Genomic DNA, 26053 nt, shown 5'->3' with positions numbered 1-26053 from the left:
TCTTTCTTTTTGCCTTTCAGGGGCTGGTTTAGTTTTCATCATTTATCCAGAAGCCATTTCAACCCTTTCAGGATCAACATTTTGGGCAGTGGTGTTCTTTATAATGCTGCTTACACTGGGCATTGACAGTTCAGTAGGTATCCTCTCGTCCAACCTTGTCATTTTATAACCTTAATAACTAGGGAGATATTAGTCTGGTTCCACTAGGTGTCAAAGCCCCATTCTGTGGATTCTTTTCATTTCTTTGGGTGCATCTACATGTGTTTACTAAGGAGATGTGATAGCTGCAAGGTTCAGTGTCTACACATGTGCCTGGGACTGCAGCACTTTAAGCTGGGGCAGAGCAGCTCTGGGCTGGCAGGCGAGTTGTGGGGTCAGCCCTGGGCTCTGAGTGGTGGCGCAGGGCAGCAGAGGGGCTGGCTGAGAAACCAGGGTGATTTAAAGTGAGGGACTAGGCAGCAGGCAGTCCCTGGACTTTAGCACCCTTGTGCCCAGGCTAGCCCCCATCACCATTTACATGTGCATTTTGGCAGAGTTAAGTACTCTACCATAAGATAGGACTTACCCCAACAGTACTATTTTATGGTGGAGTTAGTTAATTTACTGTGGTCTAATATCTGCCCACATGTAGACGGTGACACTTTACTGTGGAGATAAGTCACTTCTGCAGTAAAGCACATGTGTATTGCAGTCAGAAGAGACCATAAGGTGATTTTCATCATCCTGGAGAGGCCTGAGCCTGCCTGTGATGCACTTGTTTTCTACAGTGTTTTTAATTTGTTTGTTATTTTACATGGCATAATGAAAGGGTACTCATGACACAAATGCTTTCATTACTTGACTAATATGGAACTTATTGCAAGCTTAAATGTTATATAATAGCTTCACTGTATTCATTTAAAATATAATTGTATTTATACTGTTATCTTTCAAAAGACACCCAATGTGTGCAGGATTGTCTGCCAGATTTCTAATGAAAATGGTTAAATAATGAGCCACAGGAAGGCCTGCTTCAGTTAAATTCCAGTTTAGATTTGGGTACCTGGATGTTATTCCACATGAGGGAGAATATTGCATTTTCTACAGAGTGAAGGCTCATATTGTATTGAGATTAAAAATATTGAAGAAACCTCACCATGCAAGAAATATTCTAACAGTATCTGATCCATCTTGTCCCCTGCCAAAGAGGCATCAAGACTTCCTTTTACATGCAGCTAAAAAGCTAATTTACTTCTGGGAAAAGCAAATATGATCTTTTAAAGAACAGAGCAGTGAATAGGCATTAGTCCTAGTTACAAGAAGTGTTTAACTATTCCAAACTAAGAACTTCCAAGAAAAAAGAAACTGTCCTGTCTAGTTCAGAATGTCTAATCTAAATCTAGGAGATCATCGTAAGACATGCCAAACAAAAGCGCTCCATCTAGGAGATCATCGTAAGACATGCCAAACAAAAGCGCTCCATCTAAACGCTCACTGAATAAAATCTTAATTAAGTTTTCAGAGATGGGAGGGGAAGGGAAAATAAACAAGGAGAACAAGACCATAGAAAGAAGTATTCATATAAAGGAAGCTATGATAGTCTTCTGCAAATAAGTGTTTGCATTTTTGGATTCCAATTCAGGTCTGTTACAGATTGAATCAAACTGTGAAGCTGAGATCAGGAATATTATTCCAAAAGCTTGAGGCAAGATCTGATCTGGCTTTTTTGTTTGCATATCTTTCTGTCGTAAACAAACATGAAAGTCAGAGGGGAACAGTTCAACATACTCCAAGGGCAACAATGACCTGGGATAATAGGTTACAATTTAAAAAGAAAAATAGAGGTTCACAGAATTTGTCCAATCCCTTTTTTAATATGGCTAAACTGTTAGTACCCACAACGTCTGGTAACAATGAGTTCTATACTTCAATTGCACACTGTATTAAAAACATCTTCCTTTTGTTAGTTTGAATTTTACTCCATGCTAGTTTCATTTTGTAACCCTGGGTGGGTCTACATATGACACTGTCACCACAGCATCTTCCTACAGCGACATACCATCCGCAGGCAAAAACTGATGCCACAGCTACACTGCCATAGCAATACATTCCTTCATTATAGCGCATCACTATGGCAACATGCCTAAAAATAACTGCACAGCACAGTACAGGCTGTTACTGTGTTGATGGCACAACAACAACAGCACTGTTGTGACACATGTAGACACACACCCTAGTTCTTGAATTGTGAGAGATAATAAATCCCACTTTGCTTTCTTTTCACCATGTAGTATTTTGTAAGCCCTTATGTCCCTCCGAAGTGTGTCTTTTCTAAACCAAATAGACATACAGCCCTCCCCCCACACCACTAATCATCCTTGTTGACCTTCTCTAGTTCTTCTATCTCCTTTTTGAGGTGTGGGGGACCAGAACTCTGCACAGTATTCAAGGTGTGGACACAACATGGATTTATAAAGGGGCATGATGATACTCTGGAAGTAAAGAAAACTGGACACTGGTGCAATATACAGTCCCGGAAGTAAGGCTCCAATCAGCTGACTGGTGGTCTCGGGTAATTGGTGACTGGTGGTCTGAGTGTCCCCATTTTCTTTGTTGCCAGAAAAGTAGTCCAGAGAGGCCAGGGCTTGAGGAGCCTAATCCTGCACAGGAATTCCCAGGACCCTTCACTACTGCCTGGGGTAGTGGGAGAGAGTGTGGGCAGCCCTGGGCTGCCCATACTCTCCTGCCATAAAGCAAATAGATGTCTACCATAATAAAGCAGCGTGATTTATTCCTGCCTTTTGTTGTGGCCACAATATGGCATGACAAAAGTTATGGACGTACATGCTGGTTTGTTTGGCTTTTTTTGTTGGTGGTGGGGGGTTTTTTGCCACCATAAAAATTGTTATGGCAGCACAAAGGCAACCTACATCTGTTTCTACCCTCAAACCCCAACCTTGCAAACACTTGCAAACCAGTGCTCTTTCCTGCTATGGCAGGGGGTCAGACTACATGATCTGCTCAGGTCCCTTCCGACCCTAGAAACTATGAAACTTATGCACACATGTAACTTTAGCATGGTAGCAAAGTAAGGGCTTGCATGTTTGCAGGATTGAGACCTTAGACTGTAGATTGCTCCCTTGGTGTACATGGCAGACATTTCTTCATTTAGGAATGGAACTCATCAAATTATTGGGAGTTCACAAATTGTGGCAAATCTAGCTCGGTGTTCTTTGCTTAGCTTATTTTTTATTTTGATGTCTACCAATTTGTTTACTGTTCATAATTATTCACCAGTGTTACTTAAACTATAAAGTGATTTTAAACTATTCTCCTTGATTATTCACTCTGCGTACCATGTCACCTAAACCCCCAATTAGAAACTGAAACTTTTAACACAGAGACCTAAATGAAGACTAATATACAAATACCTTTATTCATGCATAAAAGCCCTTGCAAGAACAAGCATTTCCAGGCTTTCTACTCCCTACCCGATCTGATCATCCAAGTGTTAAGAAGCAACACGGGCTTAGGAATTACCTAATGATTTTTTTTTATGAACAGTTGTTGCAACTAGCTCAATATAAAACAATTACAACAAGAATAAACAAAACACTAGGTTAAGAAACAGTCTTGACCTGACTGATGCCAGAAAATTCAAAGGGTCTTTTTCCATTTCTAACTTCTCTGAGTCTGTTCAAGTGCCAATTTCATAAAGCTTTCTGAGAATATCAAATATTAACATAATTCTAGGTACATGGCACTCACCAAAGCTCATAGAAGTCGCACGGCCAAAACCCCACACTACCTCTGGAGTGTTAGATTGTCTAAAGAAATTCCTCTCATCCACTCTATAGTGGATCTTTCCAACTCCCTGTGGCAAAGGACCAGATCACCCTTGGACACAATCCCTTATGAACCACTCTAGCATGTCATATTTACGTCACAAGCAGGTAATATGCTACATTGTGCCGTATTTCAATCTCCTCAATTGATTATCAATACATTATATTTGTTTGTTAATAACTAGTAGATGACAAGAATTAATTCTGATCCAACCTTCTGAGGAAAAAACCCACAAAATGTACACAACTTAAAGCTCATAGCAGGAACCTTCCTAATGCAACACTATCAACAAAAGCTTGAAATTTACATCAGCTACAACAGCCAACATGTTCTAACAGTAAAATTGGCCAATGTGTAGTTCTTACTTTTTGAAGAACTATTACAGGGTGGCATCAAAAATTGTTGTTACTATGAACTTTTCAGGAGTGAGGGCTGTCTCTGTAATCCCAACCTGAAGAAATGGTCATGTTAGGTAGTTTTCATACTATTCCTTTTAACAAAAACAGGGCAAGGAAAATTTCTTTTCTATTATTTTTTTTAACAGACAATGGGCAATACAAGTAATGAGAGAATGATCAACGGTGAGATTATAGGTGCATTCTGTAGACTGAATTTTTTTTTAAACAAAGAGGAATAGCTCTAATCAGTCTTATTATGCAATAATGCTTCCTGGTCTTTATCTAAATCCAGTTCTTTAAAAGGTGTCTTAGTGAAGAAACAGTCTCTTATTGCAGATTTCCTCTAAGCATGTGTGACTTTTTAGGAGCCTCATTTTACTATGATACCTGTCTTTCATATATACTGTTAGGAAGAGTTATATCAGTTTCAGATTCTATTTTCCCCCTAAAAACTTATGCAGACATAAGAATTATGGAAGAATTATCATAGGGTATCTTCAAGAATTGTTGTTACTCTTAAGTACCAAACACTTTTCATTAACCAACGAGTCAGAGCATAGCATGTCTCCAATTGGTTTGACCCACAGAATTAAGTGTTCAATTCCTTATGATTTTCTATGTCCTTACTACATCAAAAATAAGCCTTTTCTGCATCTATGATAGCATGAGGTTCTGTGGTACATCTCTTTATCTTCCCTGCAACCCTTCTACAACCTCCATCCATAAAACCCTTTTCAGAAGAGTGAAGATGTAACATAACTATGGGAAAAGGGGACAGACTTTGGGGGAGGGTGCAAAAATAGGCCACCGCTCTGTTCCATCTCTGAGAAGTACAGCTAATAGAAGGGAGGAGAGCCGAGTCAGAAGCTGATTTCTGATTTGTATCCTTGTTTGTAAGCAAATCTCTCTCAGGACTACTTAACTTAGATTGCTATATTCCTTTCCTTAGATGGGTGGAATGGAAGCAGTCATCACTGGTTTGGCAGATGATTTCCAGATTCTGAAGAGGCACAGAAAACTTTTCACCTTTGGTGTTTCCTTTGGCACTTTCCTACTTGCTCTTTTATGCATTACCAATGTAAGTACTATAAAATGTTTTTATTGGCAAGTTAAGTTAATGATGCAATTAGTCCTTTAAATATGTATAGAGAACTATCATATTCTGAGGTCCATCTTTCTCTCTGGGTGCATCTACATGACATGCTTTATTGTGCATTAGACTAACGCATAGTAAAGCATCACCATCAACATGTGTGTGGGACTTACTGTTCAGTAAACTAAGCTAGTGTACAGTTTGCTAATATCAAGAAATCCAGGTACTAGATTAACCATATTAGCTACTGCACAGTAGTGCATGTGTAGATGCTGACCAGGAGCAATTTGCTTCCAGTCAGCCTAGGCAGCAGGAGGCCTCAGGGGTCTGGAAGGAGCTATCCATGGCTCTGGTGCAGAGCTCAGGATTGCAGCCTGGCTTGGCAGTGCTAGTTTGGGGTGATGCCCCACGACCAAGCAGCACCAACACCCTGAGCTCTCCCCTTGCTTTTCTGGTTGAGGGGATGGAGGAGCTCTCTGTCTCTGCAGTGCCAGCCCAAGGCCAGAGAGCTTCCCCATCCCCTCAGCCCTGCTGCTGCCTGCACAGCACATGCCCCAGTCAGCTTCCATTCCCTGTCTGTGCCTCAGGGGAGTCAGGAGCTGAGTAGTGCTGGAACGGGTGGGGGAGGAGGGAAGCAGGTCTCCCCCGACCCCCAGCACTGCCTACTGCCCTCCAGGCATGGATGGGGAGCAGAAGCTGACTGGGGTGTTCACTGCATGAACAGCAGCAGGGCTGAGGAGATGGGGAAGCTTAATGTCCCCAGCCTGGCACTGCAGTGACAGAACGCTCCCCTGTTCCCTCAGCAAGCAAAGCAAGGAGAGAGCTCAGGATGCTACTGCTGCTTGGCCATGGGGCATCGTCCCAAGCCAACACTGCCAAGCTGGGCTGCAATCCTAAGCTCTGCACAGCTCTCCACTGTTTCCAGGGCTGGCACCAAGGGGACCCTGGAGCTTCCCCTGGCAGCTGCAAGGGAACAGAGCAGGACAGGAGGGTAGGAGCAGCCCTGGACTCAACTGCTCCCATTGGGAGGAAATTTGATCCCGATGTAGGCACATGTATAGACACATTCCTGGGCACAGTTTACTGCACCTTATTTTAATTCACAGTAACCTTAAGGCACGTTAATTGTATGTGTGTGCCCACTATGTCCTTGAGAAATTTTAGGGCACTTTAATTAAAACACCTCCATGAGCCACACTAATTAAAGTGCCCACAGTGTCTTATTCATCACCATCCTCACATTTCAAAATGGCAGTGGGGTGCTTTAACTAAAACTTGTTGAGCGAATTTTAGTTCAAGTGGCCTCGCAACTATTTTGAAGTGCAGGGATGCTGATATAGAAGATGCGGAGGCTGGCTGGAGCACACTAATTAGCATGTTCCAGCAGACTCAATTAATTACAGCACATCAGAGCAGGCTCCTGGCACGTCTACAGGCACCTTTAGCTTTTAGCCAGCTTTCTGTCTATTATATTAACTTTTTCCTACGTGATACTGCTCTGTTCCTGTTTCGCATGAGGCTCTTATCATACATTGATCCCACAAACCTTGTGGTTTCTTATAGTGAGTTTCATTTCATTAAATACAACTAGGCTGACTGCTGACTCCTGGATGGGGAGTTTTTAGGCACCAGACCCTTGGTACCAAATCCTCTTTGTACAGAACCATATATTTTTATCAAGAAAAAGCAGTGCAAATATCCCTTGACTTCTTTTTGCATTTGAAAATAAATAAGACAAAATGGTGACCACATGCACGTAGTAAAGGTAGGGAAAAGGTGCAGAGAACCATGTGCACATATGGCACCTAATGCTTCTGTGTTTCTGTGTTCATAATGTTAGCGCACCACACTGTAGAGAGCTTTTCTATCTGAGCTGGGGGTAAGGTGAAGTCCATGCCCTTCTTTGTATGCCATTTAGCATTAGGAAGGAAGCATATTTTCTAGGGAATGCATATTTTGTCTTTTCCAAGGGCAGAGGAAGCACTACTCTTCTGCAGCCACCAAAAATTGCTATTACATATATTAAACCTTAGGTAACCATATTTGCATGGAATTCTATGACTAGAACCCATTTCTGCAGCATTCCACTGGTTCACATATTTGTGCTTAGTGAAAATTAAGGATGCTGCTAATAAAACACTTTGAAGTTAAAAAGTTACTCTTTCCAGGCAACTTTTCACTACAGTTTTTCAGGACTCAAAGTATATTTACAGGATTTTCAGACTCAAAGTATATTTACTATATTGACAATTTAGATAATTTACACTATTAATATATTTTTGCCCTTTTGTATTATTCAAATAATTCTCTTATCCAAGGCAACTGGATAGAGCTCTGGGTTAGAAACAACATAATGGGTCAGATTCTCAGTGGGTGTAAACTTGTATAACTTCATTGACTTCAAATGAGCCATTTTATACCTGGTAAGAATATAGCTCATTATCTTTCAAATCATGTCACCTGTATTGGATTAAATCCTCCAGCAAATTGGACCGCTTGTATTACTTGCCCTGCCCATGTTAAACATGTCTCTAATATGTATAAAATAGAAATAAAGACACTGGTGATGCCATAGAGTTAAAAGAATCTGTTGACTATACCCTTGAAAAATACCCCATAGATGATGCATACAAAACAGTATTTTTCTTACAAGTGTAGATTACATTGTCTTACCTGAAAAACTGCTCAACTCTTGCTAAACACATGTATTACCAATCACTAATCTATATTTCACCCAAATTTTGGACAAATTACCACATTGTGTTCCCAGAGTCAAACCTTGCGGGGGAAAAAGGGGCTCTCTCCTTTGCTTATGTCAAGGATCTCTGTAATAAAGTTTTTATTATAACAAAAGGAGAGAGCCAAGTTATGTCTTCATTGATTTTAACAGACTAAAATGACTGAGATCCAACACATACAAATGGTATTTATCCCCTAATCAAAACTGTAAAAATACCAAGAATTTTTTTTCTCTTCCTCCGCCCGCAAAAGAAAAATATCACTCTGGGGTTAAACATAAAGGGTAAGATTTAATTATGATTTTCTGTTACTGGAAGTTTTCTCAGCTGTTTGCATATGTTGAGTGGTAGCTGTATTAAAATGTTTTTCTCTCCTTGGTTTTGTAACAATTGAAAGCTCCATCTCCTACTTCCCTCTCTCTTTACTTGTATTTCACAATAAATTAAAATAACACATAATAATTTACCCAAATTTCTTTCAAACAGTAAACCAATATGAACTGCCCAAAATAGTGTCTTGAAAACCAATTATGCAAGAATCTGATAAATTCAACTTCTGATTTAGAAGATCCCAGAAGAATGTAAAGGTGGTTTCCTTTTGGGGAACACTTGTTCATGATATTTGAAAATTTGCCCTCCGCTTCAGCCACAGAAAAGCAGACAAAGGACAGGAAAGCCTTGATACAGGAAGACGGGGAAGAAGTTCTGTGGATAAGCTGCCTTAATGAGACATCAGAGCCAAGACTGCAGATCCACTGGATTGTAAACCTGGGTTTGCAAAGAACTGGAGTGGTGGCCAAACTCTTCCCTGGCTACTGCCAATTGAACTCAATTTTGCAAGTTGCTGAGCACTTCTGCTAGGCAATGAGACCTCTTAACTTCTATTGAAGTTATGAAGAGCTGAGGGCTCTTGCCAACTGACTGTCCAGTGTGGGCTAAAGATTCCATTTCATAGATCCAGGAGACCTGGGTGAAGGGAGAGCTCATTTACAAGGGTTGTGTGTCCAGTTCCACCACTCTTCATATGCATCAGGTTACCCAAAGTTTCAGTTCTTTGGTTAAACATACTTGCAAATATATGTCAATAAATTGGATCTCTGGAATCTTGAAGGAAAAGTAAAAAAAGATAAATTTGTAGCCATTTCTTTTGATGCTTTGTTGCTTTTGATTTTATTTAGAGATTTTTTTGTTTCCTTCTTCCTTTCTTTTTCTTTTACCACCAGGGAGGAATTTATGTCCTCACACTGCTGGACACATTTGCAGCTGGAACTTCAATCTTGTTTGCTGTTTTAATGGAAGCAATTGGAGTTTCCTGGTTTTATGGTATGTTTTTTAAATGAGTTTTTGTAACTATGGTGGCAAAACTCTTGCAAAATTTTCACTACATTCATGGTAACCTGAAACACAAGGGTAAGCAATAATGAATTTGTATTATATGGCAGAAATCAAGCAAATACAAGTATTTCCTCGTCAATTTTCATCCAGTTTACAGAGAGTAACAGGGAATCCCAGTTTTTAGAACCTTCCACAAAGCTAAAATACACTGCCTTCTACAGAAGATTGCTGTAGGGAAGAAATCCTATTCCTTCTGCCAGGGAGAATTAGCTGCCAATACTAGCTATGGGTTGCTGTAGTAGCACTGAACCAGGTAGGGTTTCAAGCCAAAAATTAATCCAGTTCCAGAGACATTACTTTCCGCTCTTCCCTGGTTCAAACATTGTTACCTACAGAGAGGTTGCCTTGTGTAGCCGTATGGGGGCCTATCAAAATCTCCACACAGTGGGACTAGATGGACCTGCCCATATAATTCTGTATCTATTTCTTCCTTTTTAGTTCCTGCCCTTTATCCATAGCAGCATTGTACCACATGGTGAAATACCCCTGTAGCTCTGAATTGTTTTCTTATTTTTTCCACTATACAGTGCCGTCTTATGGATAAATCCAACAGTCAATAAATGTATATTGGAAATAGTCCATGTTGCATACTGGCTTGAAATATTTAGTAGCAGCTTAGGAAACTTTTAAAAGAATTGAAAAGGGTTAGGTTGCCACTGACTTTCAGTGAAAAATGGACCTCAAAGCATCTTTGTGCTGTTGGAAATCTCATCCTATATGTGAATCCGATTTACATTGCCAGAATAATAACATTTATTAGCAACAATATGCTGACAGGGTTCAGTTCTCCTCTGACAAACTTTTACATGTATGACTGTTCTGTAGATCCAAAATGAAATTTTATCTAGTTAAAATATTTTGCTTCTTCTGAGGAATTTTCAAAAGGCACGTAAATCATTTAGGTGCCAGTTGCTGTTGTAAGTCATAGACAGATGGGTAACATCTCAGTGTGCCTGGCCTCTTTCCCCTCAGCAGAACAGAAGGTGCAAGAAACAGGTGGTAGACATTACACATAAACCAGTTTAAGTAATTGGAAACTGGTTTAAACCTGTAACAGAACAGACTTTGGTGCACATAAACCAGTTTGAAAATGGCTGAAACTGGTTTGAGATAAACCTGGTTGAATGTAGTACCAGACTTAACTGATTTGGGCCAAACCAGTTTATGCAATGTCTGTCCCAGACCTCTAGCTGGTTTAGGTTAAACTAGAGACCCCCAGCATCCTGGCATGCTTTCTGGGCTAGGCTCTCTGCTCCAGCCCAGCCAGGCTGGCCGTACCCCTCTGCTCCCCAGCCCAAGCAGGGACAGGCAGGGGTGGGGGTTTAGTCAGGGAGGGATTTAATTTCCCCCTCTCTATCCCACCAGCAGGGACCCGAGCTGGGTCTGCCAGACACTCCCATTACTGCTACAGAAGTGGGGCATGATGGCCCCTGAAGCAGATGGGTGCAGGGAGGAGAATTTGTTTCCCATCTACCTGCACTGCCAGCTGGGTCTGCCCACCATCACTGCTGCTGCGCTCGCTCCCTGCAGGGAATTAGGCCCCCTGCTGCCCCTTCTGCTGGATGCTGGAGAGAGAAGGAAGAAGAAGCCTGTCCATGCCCCTGCCCCACCACAGCAGGGCTCAAATCCCCTGCCAAATGCCCTTCTCAGCCTCTGGGCCAGCTGAGAGTGGGGGATGGCTCCCTGCTCTGGGAGCTGAGCCAAGCCCTGCTGGTGGGATAGAGAGGGGGAATTAAACCCACCCTGGCCAGTTCAGCCCAGACTGACCATCCCCCCAGCATAGGTTCCCTGCAGCCGAGGACATGCTCTAGCACCCCCTGGCTCCTGGCCTGAGCAACTGCAGGCATGTGCTTCTAGTTCCTCAGTCCAAAGAGAATGTTTGTCCTGTTACAAACTGGTTCAATCTATGCAGGTTAGACTAACCTGCAAAGGTTAAATCAATTCAGACTCCAGCTTTTTGAATATCTGTCCCTAGTCTTAAAGGCAAGACACAATCCAAAGACCACTCTCTTCATATTCTGTCTACAGTACACAGCATTATAGTAGGGACAGGGAAGGACAGGGAGAGTGCACACCCAGAGGCAGAACAGGATTATATTACCCTTCATTGATGGGAATAGCAATAGGCAAAGTTCCCTGGAGGCCATGCTCTAGGAGATGTTTTGAAATCTAGGTGGCATTTGTGTACCAGCTCCATTACAGTGGTATGCTATTGAACCCTGACAAATAATATTTATTCAAAGTACAGGCCAAATTCCAGTCTCAGAAGCTGGGCATGTGCATCTCTTTACTCCCTTGGCAATTACACCAGCAATATCAGAGGGCATAGTTTGGTCCTTAATATTTTCTATTCCCACAAGAAGCTTAGTATCATAAATAAAGAACAGAGCATCAAATACATGCAAGTTGCATAAGAAAGAGTGACATTTAATTTTTCTTTCCTACTGTATAAATTATTATAACATATATGTGGTAGCCAGTCACTGCTGCTGCTTCTCCACACCTATATGAATCCAGTTAGATTACATTAAGGTTATATACAGTTATGTAGTGAACTTGTTAACATGGTAGGGCAGACACAGTGTGGGCTCAGTACAGTTTTTAAATGCATGAGATCTAGGGAGAAATGCTCTATGTCATACACTTGTGTGTGTATTATATACTAGCCAAATGCCTGTCAAGAATGACAGGGGAGGGGGCTGGGATGGAGTGCCACCACCTAACACCCCATGCTGCCGCTGTTCTGCCTCTTGCAGGAAACAGGGCAGGTCCTTGGTACCGCTTACAGGGAGTGGGGTCAGAAAGCCAAGGCCAGTGTTACTGGCCCCAGCTCCCCCGCCCCCCATCCAGTCCTTGGCACTGCTTGCAGAGAGCAGGATGGGGGACTGACCTCTGTCTGGTCCTCAGCACGGCTTTGGATCATGGCAGCACTCCCCCATGCTTGGGGCACTCTGATTGGCTGGCAGAAACAGCCAATCAGAGGACAAATAAAGCATTATGGATAGCCAGATGAACTGAGGGGTGTGTGTGTGTATAGCTCCCCTGTCCCAGTGCTGCTCAGCTCCCTACTCCTCTGGAGAGCCAGAAGCCTCACAGTGCTGGGACAGGGTGATGGGGTTGGGGGGCGGGGGTAGGGACCCGGTCCCTGCACTAATCAGCTCCTAGGGAAGCTGGGAGCTGAGCAGCACCAGGACTGGGTCCCCTGCTGATGTGGCTGACAGGGAGCAAGTTTGCTTCCTGTCACCTTCTACATGAACCCTACTGTGCAGTTAGTTTAGTAGAGGTACTAAACTAACTGCGAAGCAGACTAATATTGCACAGTAGCTTATTAGCACAGTTACTTAGTGTGTTTTCATAGATTTCTAGAGTCAGAAGGGACCTGGTAGATCATCAGGTCTGACCACCTACTCCAGGCAAGAAAGAGCACTGGGGTTAAGTAACCCCAGTCAGATGCCTGTCTAATCTCTTCTTGAACACCTCCAAGGTAGTGGAAAGCACCACCTCCCTTGGAAGCCATTCCATGTTTTGGCAACCCTTACTGTAAAGAATTGCTTCCTTATGCCCAATTTAAATCTATATTTATAGATTAATCTACTATGCAGTAAAGTGTCTGGTGTAGACACACCTAGTGTGCAATACTTGGTGAACTTTTATTCACTGTAGCCATTGTCCCTGAAGCTTCTCCTAAGTTTTCAACCTAAAAGAACAGCCTTTCTGATCTTTAGGTATATTGGAGGCTTTAAAAAATACTGTCACTCAGTATTTTTTTCACTCAGTGTTCAATGGAGGTTAGAAAACCACGTGCAGAATGGAGAGAATTTTAAACCAAGCCAAAAATTTGGGTGAAACAAGTAACGGTAAAAGTTGATCTGAATTTAGCACATCTCCATTATAATGACAATCATCTTTCTGTTGGAGAGGATTACAGTGTTTCCTGAACTTGTCACTGCCAAAATTAATTATATTATAAAGTCTCCTAGAATAAAACTGTGACCCTCCTCAAAATTACTGTCCCCTTAATTATGGATCGAAGCCCACAAAGTTTAACCCACTTATTTTAACTTCATTGGACACGTTTTTAGCTAACTTTACAGACACTATAAACTTTGAAGACAGCTTCCAAATTATTTCTCCAATGATTCTCCTATAAACTAATACAGCCAAGCATTGATCTCAGACACCAGCTGCCATTAAACAACAACATTTATCGACTTTCAACACACAGTGTAGCATTCAGATTACTCTGTTGCTTAGCTTTACTTAGCTTTTAAATTCTCTGTTCTGCTTTCAAACCATGTGCCTTCCAGATGTGAAGAGCACCCTCTTGGAAAATATTTTCCTTTAGTTTTGTTAAATCCACTAAATATTTTGGCAATTAAAAAAAAAAAGGAGAGGCTCCTCATTATTCTGAATATTCAGATAAAATAGGATAATTACCCAAATAACGCTGTATTAAATTATAAGTCTATCTTTTACACCATGACCTGTTTTCAGAAAGTCTATCTTAAAAATGTCTCATCCTAAAAATAATAATTCAGACTTGGATAAATAGTCATTATAACATTGGGTCCATCTTAACTGCATTATTCAACCTGAAGCTGGTTATAACTTCATCATATTTCCACAAAGGCTGTTATTTTTCTTCTTTGACTCCTCCAGTTCTCTAGTCATACTGTCTTTGCTGATCAGTCTCTGTTTTCTTCTCTTGGGTTTTCTTTTCTCAAAGGTAAGGAACTCAACAAGCTTCATTCAAACATTTTTTCTCTCTAAAGCAGGGTGGGCAATTATTTTGGGCAGAGGGCCACTTACTGAGTTTTGGCAAGCCACTGAGGGCCACATGAAAGGCAGCCCAGGACAGATTAATATTAATTTTCTAAACTTTTTAGGGGTCCTGTGGGCCAGATAGAATGGCCCAGTGGGCCACATCCGGCCCCTGGGCTGCATTTTTGCCCACCCCTGCTCTAGAGACTGGATATGAAATATTGAAATACAAGTTGAACTGCCCTCATTACAGGTGAAACAGTTCTCGAAGGTCACATATCATAGGAATGCAGGGCTGGAAAGAATTCACAAAGCCATAGCAGCAGGCTGGATAAGGCAGTATCATCCTTGGCTAAAACCATCCCAGCTAAATGACTGTCCAACCTGCTCTTGAAAATTTCCAGAGATGAAGATGCTACAACTCCTCTAGATAACCTTTCCCAATGCTTGGCCACCCTCACAGCCAGAAAATTCTTCCTAATTTCCAACCTAAATTTATGCTGCAGTTTGAGTTCATTGCTCCTAGTCATTACTCTGTCCCCTAACGACACAGGGCACCTATATATGTGCAGAGGCTGCTCTGATGCATTGTAATTACAGTGATTCAGAGCAGAATTGATTAATCGAGCCTGCTGAAGCATGGTAATTACTGTGCTTCAGCAGACACATGCATCAGCATCGCCATGCTGAAAAATGGTGGCAGGGGCACTTTAAAGCTGGTTTGATGAGCTTTCATTAAACTGCCCCTGCTGCCATTTTTACCATGGGGATGCTGATACACATGAAGCTCCAGGTGATTTAATTAGAGCAGGTCTCAGAGCCACTCTAAACCACCTCCCTCCCCCGCCTCCCAGACCATGTCTATAAACATCCACACAGAAAAGGCTCTCTTAATGTAGTCAAAGACTATTATCAAAATTCCCCTTAGTAATCTTCACTTCTTTTTCAAAGAGAAGGTGTTATAGTCAGTGGATGTTTCATACAAATTTTAGCTGCCTTCGCTGTCGCTGCTGTTCACCTTCCTCAGTCATAACTTTATCCCATCTGCACACATCACTTCATTTTCCCAGTCATTCTTTCATGGCTGAATATTATTGGTAAGCAAGTGACTTGAAATTACATGCACAAATCTTTTGAATCTAATGAAGGGAAATGATGCTAAATGCACAGTCTTCACAGTGTTAATTCTGGTCATCAGCAATTGTATGACCTCTACACATTACAGTACAGCTTTCTTTTACAAAAATTCAAGGCACTGGATTTTGGAGGTAACTTCTAATAAATGTATGTGTTGGAGGAAGAAGACTTTTAGTTTAGTTTGGCAACTGAGATGTAAAAGTATCATTGCTTGGTTAATAATGACAAGTCATTATCTTCTGTTATTAAAATGGGATTTACTGTGCTTTACAATGGCTTGACTTTGGACATGATCCACAAAGTAAACCATCCAAGTTTCAGTGGACTTCATTTATTTGTTACAAACTTTTTTTTCTTCATCACTTCTTTTCTTCTCCAACCCTCAACCCCCTTCAATGAGGAAAATATCAATTCATTTGTCTCAAGCAGCTGACAGATGTTTTTACTGACACAATATGACCTGTTGCTCCATAAGGAAAAACTTTTTTTGAGGCCTCAGGGGCTATTTAAATCATTGATGGATTAAATCTGGCATGGTTTTATCCATTCCCCCCTACCTTCCTCCAGTCATCCCCAGTAGACCCCAGTTGCCTTAGTGACCCAGCAGGAATTGTAGTTCAGCCCAAAGGCAAGCTTTGACATTTTGGCACAGACTAAAAAACATGTGGAAATATTTAGATTTTTTTTCAAATAATATGTTTGCCTGTTCTGAAGCTTCCTATTCCAAAGGCAATCTGAATGCTTAAAGGGAAGGAGGAGCTTTTTTTTTATATATATAATTATTATTAAGTAGAGCTACTTTAGAACTGATAGCTCTACCTTTTTTTCCTTATATAAACATGATATAAATGTCTGATACACATTTTGAGGAAGGGCAGATACCACTTTCTAAAATTAAATCTTTTAATTAGTTTTGCTACTAGTAAACTGGCATAAAGCTTTTAAAAGCAATAATCCTTGTGGTGAAACTTTTGTCTGAAGGAATGAAGCTTAGTATCAGTTAACAGTGAATTTCTACTTCTCTGTTAATCACAGTTGCTCAAAAATATGTCAAACAAAACCCTTTTGTGCTAAAACTTTCCATACTTAAGTTAACTTTGCTATTCTACCATCCTTTTCCCCACCTCACTGAGGCTCATGCCGAGTGATTGCTCAGCTACCTATTGGAAAAAAAATCACTCCCTGTATTATTCTCTTCCTAATGCCTAACAGCTTTTTCCTGAAGGTCAGTAAAACTTACAGCACTGATCAAACACTTTTAAAATGAACCTGCTTATTCATAAGCAGGTATGTTAGTTTTGTGCACAGTCTCCCACATCTACACAAAAAATAGCTCATTTAAGAAAAGAAAAGGTATGAAGGAACATGCATGGAAAGATGAATACAGGGTGACTATGATTGAATTACATCAAGATAGATTTTAGAGTGCTGTATTTTCTCATGTATAACATATCCTAGAATAAAATACATATCTTTTTCTGAAAGGCAGAATGAAGAAAAAACGTTTTTTCCTTGTAGTAACTAACAGAATAGCATTATTTAAGGAGCTGAGCCCTTTTTTTGTTCCCCAAGTCACTGGCAGATATTACTTTCACTTTTGCCAGCAACCAGCAGAAATTGTTCTTATAGTACTTCTCATGTATAATGAACACTGACATTTCCAGCAGCTGGTCTAGGGGGGTGGGGAGTGTGTTGTATGTGAGAAAATATGGTATTCATTTATATTCTTTTCTTAATGCTAGATTAAAGACTTGATTTTTATTAATAACATTTGATCAAACAGGCACTTTAATTTAAAAAAAAAGTAATTTTTAATAGCAAAAAAACCAAATGTCAATAATTAATCTCATGTGGTTGGGGAAGGGGAAGGGATGGGTGGGGGCAGACAATCACAGCATATCAGTTCTTCCAGCAGAGCCAAATAAGAGAAAATAACAAATATATTTTTTAAAATTATTTGTGGGACTCCAGAAGACAGCTGCAACCATCCTGTTCCTTTCTAGAAGCAGACCATTCCATTCTTTCCCATACACTCAAAAATAAAATAGGATATCAATTTTTATCCTAGTGCCAGTGGACCACATGAGAGTTCATGTGGGATTCAAGTGGCAGTTAGGCCTTTTGCTGGCCCTCCACAAAGGGATGATTTCATCCTAAATGTTTAATAAGGATTAAGTAATTCATACAATAGAGTATTGTGTGGGGCACTGGCAGCATATGAGATTTCAGCTAGATTAAATCCAGTGATCTACATGCAACTGAGATGAAAGCACATTGTTCTAACATGAAAGGCTTACCATCAAGTACAACTGTTACCTTTTTTTAATATTTCTTTCTAATCTGTTCCCTTAAGCCCATTGATTCATTTGCCATATGTCAATAACAATCAGTTATAGATGTAACATTCCAAATGTTATATGTAGAGTAAGAGAAAAATTCAAGTAGATACATTTATCAAACAGCTTCACTACTTACCTCATTCAGAGAATACAATGAAATTCCCTTTAGCATTAATATGTTGACCCATGGTCTTTGATTATGAAACTTAAACACATCATAATAGCAGTCATAGTGAAAAATATTGGGAAGTTCACATATTAAAAACAACACATATTTTTTCCAAGAAGTAATTAAATGTTGGATTTATGACACTAATTCATTATCCTGATTGAAACAGCCTTTCTGTTTATTTTTTTTTCAGTATGCTACTTACTGAAGAATGAATGAAATGGAGATATATAAAGAAAACCATCCCTATATTTCCATAAATAAGATGCATGCATATCTCGGCTTTAGAAGTTCCTCCACAGAGTCATTATTTGAGAACATATATACAGTACTGAAAAGCAAAACATAGCTCAAATTCAGTCTGAGGACTTGCAATTATTTACTTTGCGTTGTCAGTAGAAATGGTACCAAAAACATCCTATACATTCTTAGGAGACCTTGTGTTTTGCCCTCTGTACTGGGATTAGTTTCACCCTTAGTATCTCATTAATTGAAATTCATGTACATCAGTATTCTCAGAGAGCACTACAAATACAATCAGATTAAATAGAAGTATTTGCAGACTCAATAAGTATTGCTCACTTATTGAGTATTTTTTACCCAAGACAATTTTATGCACAGATGTTCAGAATTAGCCAATTTGAACTTGTGCCTTTGATTATAAAAATGGTGCACTCAAACTGTGTTTTCTAATTACTTAAATATCCATTAAAGGGAACAGAACACTTGAGCTGTAATTAAGAACAGGTAAGCCTCCAAGCAGGTTCAGAGGGTCTAATCTGATGAACACCTAAAAGTTCTGACATTTCTGATCATCTCAACTTAATAAGACAGGAATCAAAGTGGGTCTCTAATACAGATTCTCTCATGAGATTCCCTGAACCTTCTGCTTTCTGGAAAAAAAATAATGACAGTAAACATTCCCTCCATTTCATTCATGTGTTGTTCTTACTTTTGCTTCCCATTCATGCCTAGAAATGCAGAAGTGATGTGCAAAACTCACAAGTAAATGGAATTAGTTTGGGATTCATTTGTGGATGTTTTGTTGCAAATTTTGAGGAAAAAAATTGAACTGGGGACAAAGTTTGCAAGTAGAAATAAAGTTGGGGCAGATATCTCCATAGCATGATGCTCTTTCAACACAGTTTTATAAGACCAGAGCCAACTCCCAGTAAAATTCACAAAGATTTCCACTGCCTCCATAAGAATTAGATAGGGTCCACAGTACTTTTGCTGTTCTATGCTACTAAATAATCACACCTGGGAATACCAACAGAAATTAACAGAAATAAAGCAGCTATTGCTGAACTTCTTAGGAGCCCAGTCCTGATGGTATGTGTTAGACATGCTCTGCATTGGCACCTTGGGGTTTTCAAATGCTATTCCATCAACTTCCTGGAGCTCAATAGAATTTAACCAGAAACCAGGTGCATGGACCTCTTGAGAGAATTAATTATCTTACCTACACTTCTGGTACACAACCTAAGTTGTGTTGAGCTACCTCAGATATCACTGCATGGTGCTGCCTACGTTCTGTTTTAGGCATCCAGGTCCTTTTCTTGTATCTGGCCCTTTGTTACTGATGCCAGTGGGAATAGAATTTGATCTTAGGTTGAGAATATGTAGGGTTTGTTTTGTCTTTCATACAGAAAGCGATAAAAGCAGATTTTGGTAATGCATGCCTAATATGGGGAACAGAGTCCTTTCTTGCTCAAGGTTATACATTTGTGGATTCCATGATCAGAAAGCACCGAGTCAATGAATACCAATCTGAATACAATGGGGGAAAACGGAACAAAACGTGGTTAGTTAAATTAGGTCATGCAAGTCAATTGGTTCCACTGTATTGTTCACCAAGAACACCAATAATATTACAGTGAGTTGTTAATTGTAACTTTGAAATCCAGGAAACAAATCTCTATGGGAAGAAGCCTTCAGCCTTATGGCTGTTAACCTGTTCAGCTCAGGATGAAAAGCAAACCTGCTAGCCACAAATATTTCTCAAGTATAATAATACTTGGCAGGCTACTAGTTCTCTATGAGTATCACACCACTCACAGAGAAATACTTACCACTTCCTCTTCCGGCTTCCAAGTGCCTCTGGTATTTGTAGTCCATGGTTGCAGCTGGCAGTAAGTTTGAGCAGGAGAAGAGAAGTTTGACCCCCTCCCCCCTTCCTGGCTCCAGACCCCATCCAGGGTTTGCCTGAGGGGGGCATTCCCCCCGCCCATAGACTGGGTTGCATCCCTAGCCAGGCTTGCCCACAACCCCCCCTCCCCCGCAATATCCCCTTGTCAGCTATCCATCACTGCTTGAGCTAGGGAGCAGAGGGGCAGAGCCAGCCCTGCTCTCTAAAGCAGATAGCACAGCCCATCCCAGGACTGGAAAGTATGCAGGGATGTTGTAGGATTGTGATTTAACTTGAACCAGGAAGGGGTGTGGGACAGAAGTTGCATAAACTGGTTTGACCCAGATTAGTTAAGTCTGATACTGCATTCAGCCAGGTTTATCTTAAACCAGTTGCAGCTATTTTGAAACTGGCTTATGTGTACTGAGCTTCTGTTCTATTACAGGTTTAAAACAAGCTTCTGATAACTTAAACTGGTTTATGTGTAACTTCTGTCCCTAGCCCAAATGATGAGGCAGTATGGGAGAAACTTGGATTACATCTATGTATACTGTATCTCCTTCCACAGAGGGCTTTTGTTTCAAGTACCTTCAATCTTGTATCTGTCAAAAATACTAAAGAAGATCTCTTTCATGCTGTCAGAATTACATTAGAAAATACTGAGAATGTGCAAGAGATGTTAGTTATTAAAAAATAGTTTTTATAACGGAGTAATTTCCCAGTATTTTAGAAGATCTCAAATGAGACACTTGAGTCATGCCTTTATGTCCTAATTTCAGTACAAACTGAAAGAGAAAAACTCCTGGCTAAACTCTTGAGAATTTGGTGAAGGATGAAATGATAGGAATAACAAAGGTAATATGTATTTCTTCCCACTTGAAATACAGTGAAAAGTTCAGGATTAGGAAAAAAAGGGAAGCAGAGTAAAGGCTGTTATGAAGAAGTAGCAAACATATGGCTCCATTTGCTATCAGCATAATTTGTGTGGGTTTTCCTTTTTCTTTCTTTTTTTATTTTATGTGTGAGTAGGTTGAGTAATTTGATTATAACAAACCTGTAATAAGAAAAAAACCCTGTGTGTTCATTTCACCATTTAAATGTTAGAAATCTATTGTGGCTTAAGTCAAACTCTAGCTGTGTTACTCTATGCCTCTTTCAGTGGCAATTCTATTTGTAATAGAGTCCCAAGCTGGTAGGCAAATATGATGAAACTCTGGCCACATGGTGATCAATGGCAAATCTCCTATTAACTACATTACAGTTGGAATTTCACCCATATACAGCCTCTACTTTGGAAGAAACATTTCCATTTACCTAATTCCATAACTGTCCGCTGTATTTGTGTTTCCCTACAGGTGTGGACAGATTCAGTAAAGATATCCATGAAATGATGGGCTTTAAGCCAGGCCTCTACTGGAGACTATGTTGGAAATTTGTTAGTCCTGCTTTTTTATTGGTAAGAGGTGATTATGTTTTTCTGTCATGGAAAGACCACTAATATGTTGCTTCCTACAAGATTCATGAGACATCAAGCAAATTCATTACATTACTCATTGTTATTCCAAATGTTGTTGCAGGGATAGTAAAAGCCATTTTCATTCTCTCTCACAATACCAGTGGCTGCATTTCATATGAAGTTTGTTAGTCATGCAGTTGGCCTGGTCATTTATTGTCCACAGAAAGAAGTGGCTCAGTGTTTGACTTTAGTGAATGTACCCCTTTAGAAACACAGCGGGTCTTTACACAGGTAGAAGGCCTGAAGTCCTTTTCCTGGAACGTAATACCAGGTAGAGGTTAGAGTTGGACTATGGGAGGACTAAAGGCTATTTGGTTTGAAAACGATTTCTATAGGTTCAGCCAAATATTTTAATCTTTTGAGGTTTTTCCATCACCAAATCTTTGCATAGTTTGAAGTTTCATTTTATTTTCCCCTAACCAGTATATATGATGTCAGAATCATTCATTCTGTACTGTGTCATCAGCCAAGTTTTATGTGCTGCCTCACCAAAAATAGCTATTTTGCCCACAGCTTCATTTAAACTGTTAATACTTTCTGTTTAAAATCAGACTTCTTTTTAACTATCTCCCTCCTTTGTGACCAAGGGGAGTTTCAGGAAAGTCAAATTTGTGGAACATAAAAAGTACACCAAATGACTAGTAGAAAACAGAGGAAAAAATTTGTCACCACTATTGTCCATGTCTGATCAAAGCCATTATTTATATTTATTTATTTTACATATGTAGCATTTTCCACCAAAAGATCTCAAAATATTCCCGCCCCAAAAAAAAGATGAAAAGAGAAGGAAATTGTATTACAGCCTCCGGATCACAGATAATATCTGTGATAAAGTCAGGAGAAAACAGAAGAACAGGGCTCAAAACATACCGACTCAAAAGACCAGTTCTTTAGTTGCAGTATATAATTAATTTAAAGTGCAATAGTTATTCTTTACTAATGTAGTTGAAATTAGTGTATAGGGAATAATTTATTACCAAATATTGAAAGCGCTAGAAAAGTAGGCCAATGTTTCTTATCTCCAGGGAATGAAGATGTATCCTTTCTAGGTAACCTGTTCCAGTGCTTGACTATCCTTCTAGGAAGGAAAGTTTATTCCTAATATCTAACCTAAACTTCCCTTGCTGCAAATTGAGGCCACTGCTCCTTGTCCTATCATTGGCCACCACTGAGAACAAGCTAGCTCCATCTTCTTTGGAAACTCCCTTCAGGTAATTGAAGGCTGCTATTAAATCCCCCCTCTGGCTTCTCTTCTCCAGACAAAAAAACCCCAGTTCCCTCAGCCTCTCCTCATAAGTTATGTCCCTCAGCCTTCTAAACAATTTCATTGCTTTCTGTTGAACTATCTCCAATTTGTCCGCATCCTTTCTGTAGTGAGGGGCCAAAAATTGGACACAGAAGTCCAGATGTGGCCTCACCAGTGCCAATTAGAGGGGAATAATCTCACCCAGTGCTGTGACACGCAATTGTTTAAGCGGCAAAATGCATGTCAGTGTTCAGAAAATGACGGTGGTCTGCTTTTGAAGAAAAACACATTGAAGGTGTTTTAGTTCAAAAGCACACTGCTGTCATGTTCTCTGCACCAACATGCATTTTGCTCCTTATACAACTGCAAGCAATGCAGTGCAGCATGCGTCAGCTCATGTGCAGAGCAGACTTGATTAATTGAGTCTGCTCTGACATACCAGATCGCCAGCACATCGCAGAGTAAAAAAGTATATGTATACATTCCCCATGAGATTTCTTTTGGTCCAATCCTCCAATAAGTTGAGGTCTCTCTGAATCTTATCCCTACCCTCCAGCATATCTACTATGCCCCTCAGCTTGGTGTCACCTTTAAACTTGCTGAGGGTGCACTCCATCCCATTTTTTGGGTCATTGATGGAGATATTGAACAAAACCAGTCTCAGGATCGACCTCTGCAGCACTCCACTTGCCAACTGGCCATTGAGTCTGATGATCCAGCGAGTTTTCTATCCACTTTGCAGTCTGTTCATCCAACCCTTACTTCCTTACTGCTTGCAAGAATGTTGTTGCTACTAGTTCTCTATGAGTATCACACCACTCACAGAGAAATACTTACCACTTTTTTAGGATTGCCTATGCACTGCTATATTGCCCTCCCAGAAGATGTCAGGATGACTGAAGTCCCCCACAAGAACCAGGACCTGTGATCAGGAAGCTTTTGCTAGCTGTTTAAAGAGCCTCATCCATCTCATCCTCCTGGTCTGGAAGTCTATAGCAGACACCCACCATGACATCACCCTTGTTGCTCTCCCCTCTGACCCTAACCCAGAGACTTTCAACATGCCTATCTCCGGTTTCATACTGGAGCTCGGAGCAATCATACAGGTCTTTTATGTAAAGTGCAACTCTTCCTCATCTTCCTTGCCTGTCCTTGCTGAACAGTTTGTAGCTATACATGACAGTACTCTAATCATGCAAACTATCCCAGCAAGTGTTTGTTATTCCATAACATCGTCATTCTGTGACTGTGTGAGGACTTCCAATTCTTACTGGTTGTTTCCCAGGCCCTGGGCATTATCTACAGACACCTGAGGTAAGTAGCTGATTGCCCTACTTTCTCAGGAAGAATGAGAAGGCCACCCTTGTTGCACTCTCCTGCTGGTGCTTTCTTCAGGTCACCCATTTCCCCACTTACCTTAGAGCTTTGGTCTCTACCCCCTGGCAAACCTAGTTTAAAGCCCTCCTCACTAGATTAGCCAGGGTGTCTGCAAAGATGTTCTTCCCTCTTTTCATCAGGTAAATCCTGTCTCTTCCTCTTGGAACAACATCCCATGGTCAAAGAAGACAAAGCCCTGCTGGTGACACCATGTGTGCAGTCATGTATTGATCTGTAGGATGCATCCACTCCAGGCTAGGACCTTCCCCTTGACAAGAAGGATAAAGTACAATACCATCTGAGCTCCTGTCCCCTTCACCCTTGTACCCAGAGCCCTGTAGTCACTTTTGATCTGCTCAGGGTCACCCCTGGAAGTATCATTGATGTCCACATGGATGAGCAGCATGAGGTAGTAGTAAGAGGCCCAGATAAGTCTCAGTAATACTTCCATGACATCTTAGTTTCATGCTCCAGGCAAACAGCAAACCCCACAAAACATCAAGTCAGGCTGGCAAATGGATGCCTCCATCCCCTGCAGAAGGGAGTCTCCAACCACCACCTGTTGCTTCCTTTTGGTGGCAATAGTTTTGATTGTCCCAACCTTGGGGATGCCTGACCTTGCCTCTTCCACTGATAGAAGGTGCTCCTGCTCCTCCTCCTCTGTTGCTAGGGTTCCATATCTGTTCTCTAGACAAACCACTGCAGGTGGAGATGAAGACTTTTGCTTGCTGCCAGAGGACACAAGCTTCCAGCTTCCTGGGAGTCCATGCCCTCTTCCTTTTCTAGTGCCACCTCTGGCAGTCCTTCCTCCACAGTGCTAGAGGTCTCCTTCAGCACTGAATCAATGAAGTCCTCATAGCAAAGGATGTTTTGAAGCCTTCCTACCCTGTCCTGCATCTTTCTTGCCTGCTCCCCAAGGGACACCATAAGGAGGCTCACTTCACTTGCACTCCCCCACCTGGCTGTCACTGTCACATTTCAAAAAAGCCAATAGTATACTGGGTTATATACCTTGGGTTTGTTAAGAATTGGTGAGGCCTCATCAGGACTACTTGGCCAGTACTTGTCCTTCAAGATGAATATGGACAGATTGGAAAGTGGCCAGCGCAGAGCAACAAAAATGATTAGGCACCTGGGAAACAAGATTTATTAGGAAAGATTGAAAGAACTAGAGTTCTTTAGTCTAAAGAAGTGAAAAGTGGGGGGAGGTGGGGTTGATAACAGTCTTCAAATACTAAAGGGAAATTTTAGAGAGGATGTAAATGGAAAGGCTGTGTGAGGCTTCAGAACTGGAGAAGCTTTGGATGCTTCAGGCTCTGAAGCAGTACATCCAGGTCAAAGCGCTGGCCTCGTTTGGCTTCCCGAAGTGGTTCGGAGCTTCTGAAGAGCTTCAGAGCTGCCTCAGAGATCTGGCCATAGGGTATAATGGGGAAACAATAAAATATCTATAACTTTGTTGGTTTTTGTCTGATTTGGATGAAGTTTTCAGAGGTGGTAGACTCCACAGAGAGGATGAAGCCTGCCAAGTTTCAAGAAGAGCTGTACAGGGGTTTGGGAGGAACAGCACCCCAAATTCTTGAAAGCAAAACTCATGTCACGTCTAGGTGTTATAACATACTGGGGTGAAAACTGCAGGGGTGGTAGCTCCTACTGAGGCCACAAAGCCTGCCAAGTTTCAAGAAGATTGGTGCAGTGACTTGGGGGGAACTGCCCTTCAAGCTGCGGACAAACAAAAATCATGCCATGGGTGCTTGTGGGACTGACTTTCTCTGTCTTGGGGCAGGGTGGGGAGACACTGTGGCAGGCCTGGCTGCTAAGCTACTGTGTTACCAGTTACCAATCAATCAGTCATGATTCACTCAGGGACCAGCTCAATACACAGGACCTAGCTACTACATAATGCCTTAATGAGCATCAATTAGCACCTACAA

The 26053-nt window shown here is 41.0% G+C and overlaps 1 protein-coding gene and 1 long non-coding RNA gene across 3 annotated transcripts in view; one reads left to right on the top strand and one right to left on the bottom strand.

Moving 5' to 3' along the window:
* LOC109310503 overlaps nt 1–26053 on the bottom strand; it is a 137412-nt gene that overhangs the window by 17372 nt on the left and 93987 nt on the right. The gene's annotated exons all lie outside the window — the stretch shown is intronic.
* The window catches only part of SLC6A2 (solute carrier family 6 member 2), a 117317-nt gene that overhangs the window by 75034 nt on the left and 16230 nt on the right, over nt 1–26053 (top strand). For both annotated transcript variants that reach the window (XM_019535696.1, XM_019535695.1), the window contains exons 8-11: nt 21–133; nt 5173–5301; nt 9278–9377; nt 21339–21439. In XM_019535696.1, the coding sequence (XP_019391241.1) occupies nt 21–133; nt 5173–5301; nt 9278–9377; nt 21339–21439 (443 nt within the window). The remainder of the gene's footprint in view (nt 1–20; nt 134–5172; nt 5302–9277; nt 9378–21338; nt 21440–26053) is intronic.

Source organism: Crocodylus porosus, unplaced genomic scaffold (assembly GCF_001723895.1).
Source record: "Crocodylus porosus isolate Cpor-Errol unplaced genomic scaffold, CroPor_comp1, whole genome shotgun sequence".
Classification (NCBI taxonomy): Eukaryota; Metazoa; Chordata; order Crocodylia; family Crocodylidae; genus Crocodylus; species Crocodylus porosus.
This window is presented reverse-complemented; position numbering and strand designations above follow the sequence as displayed.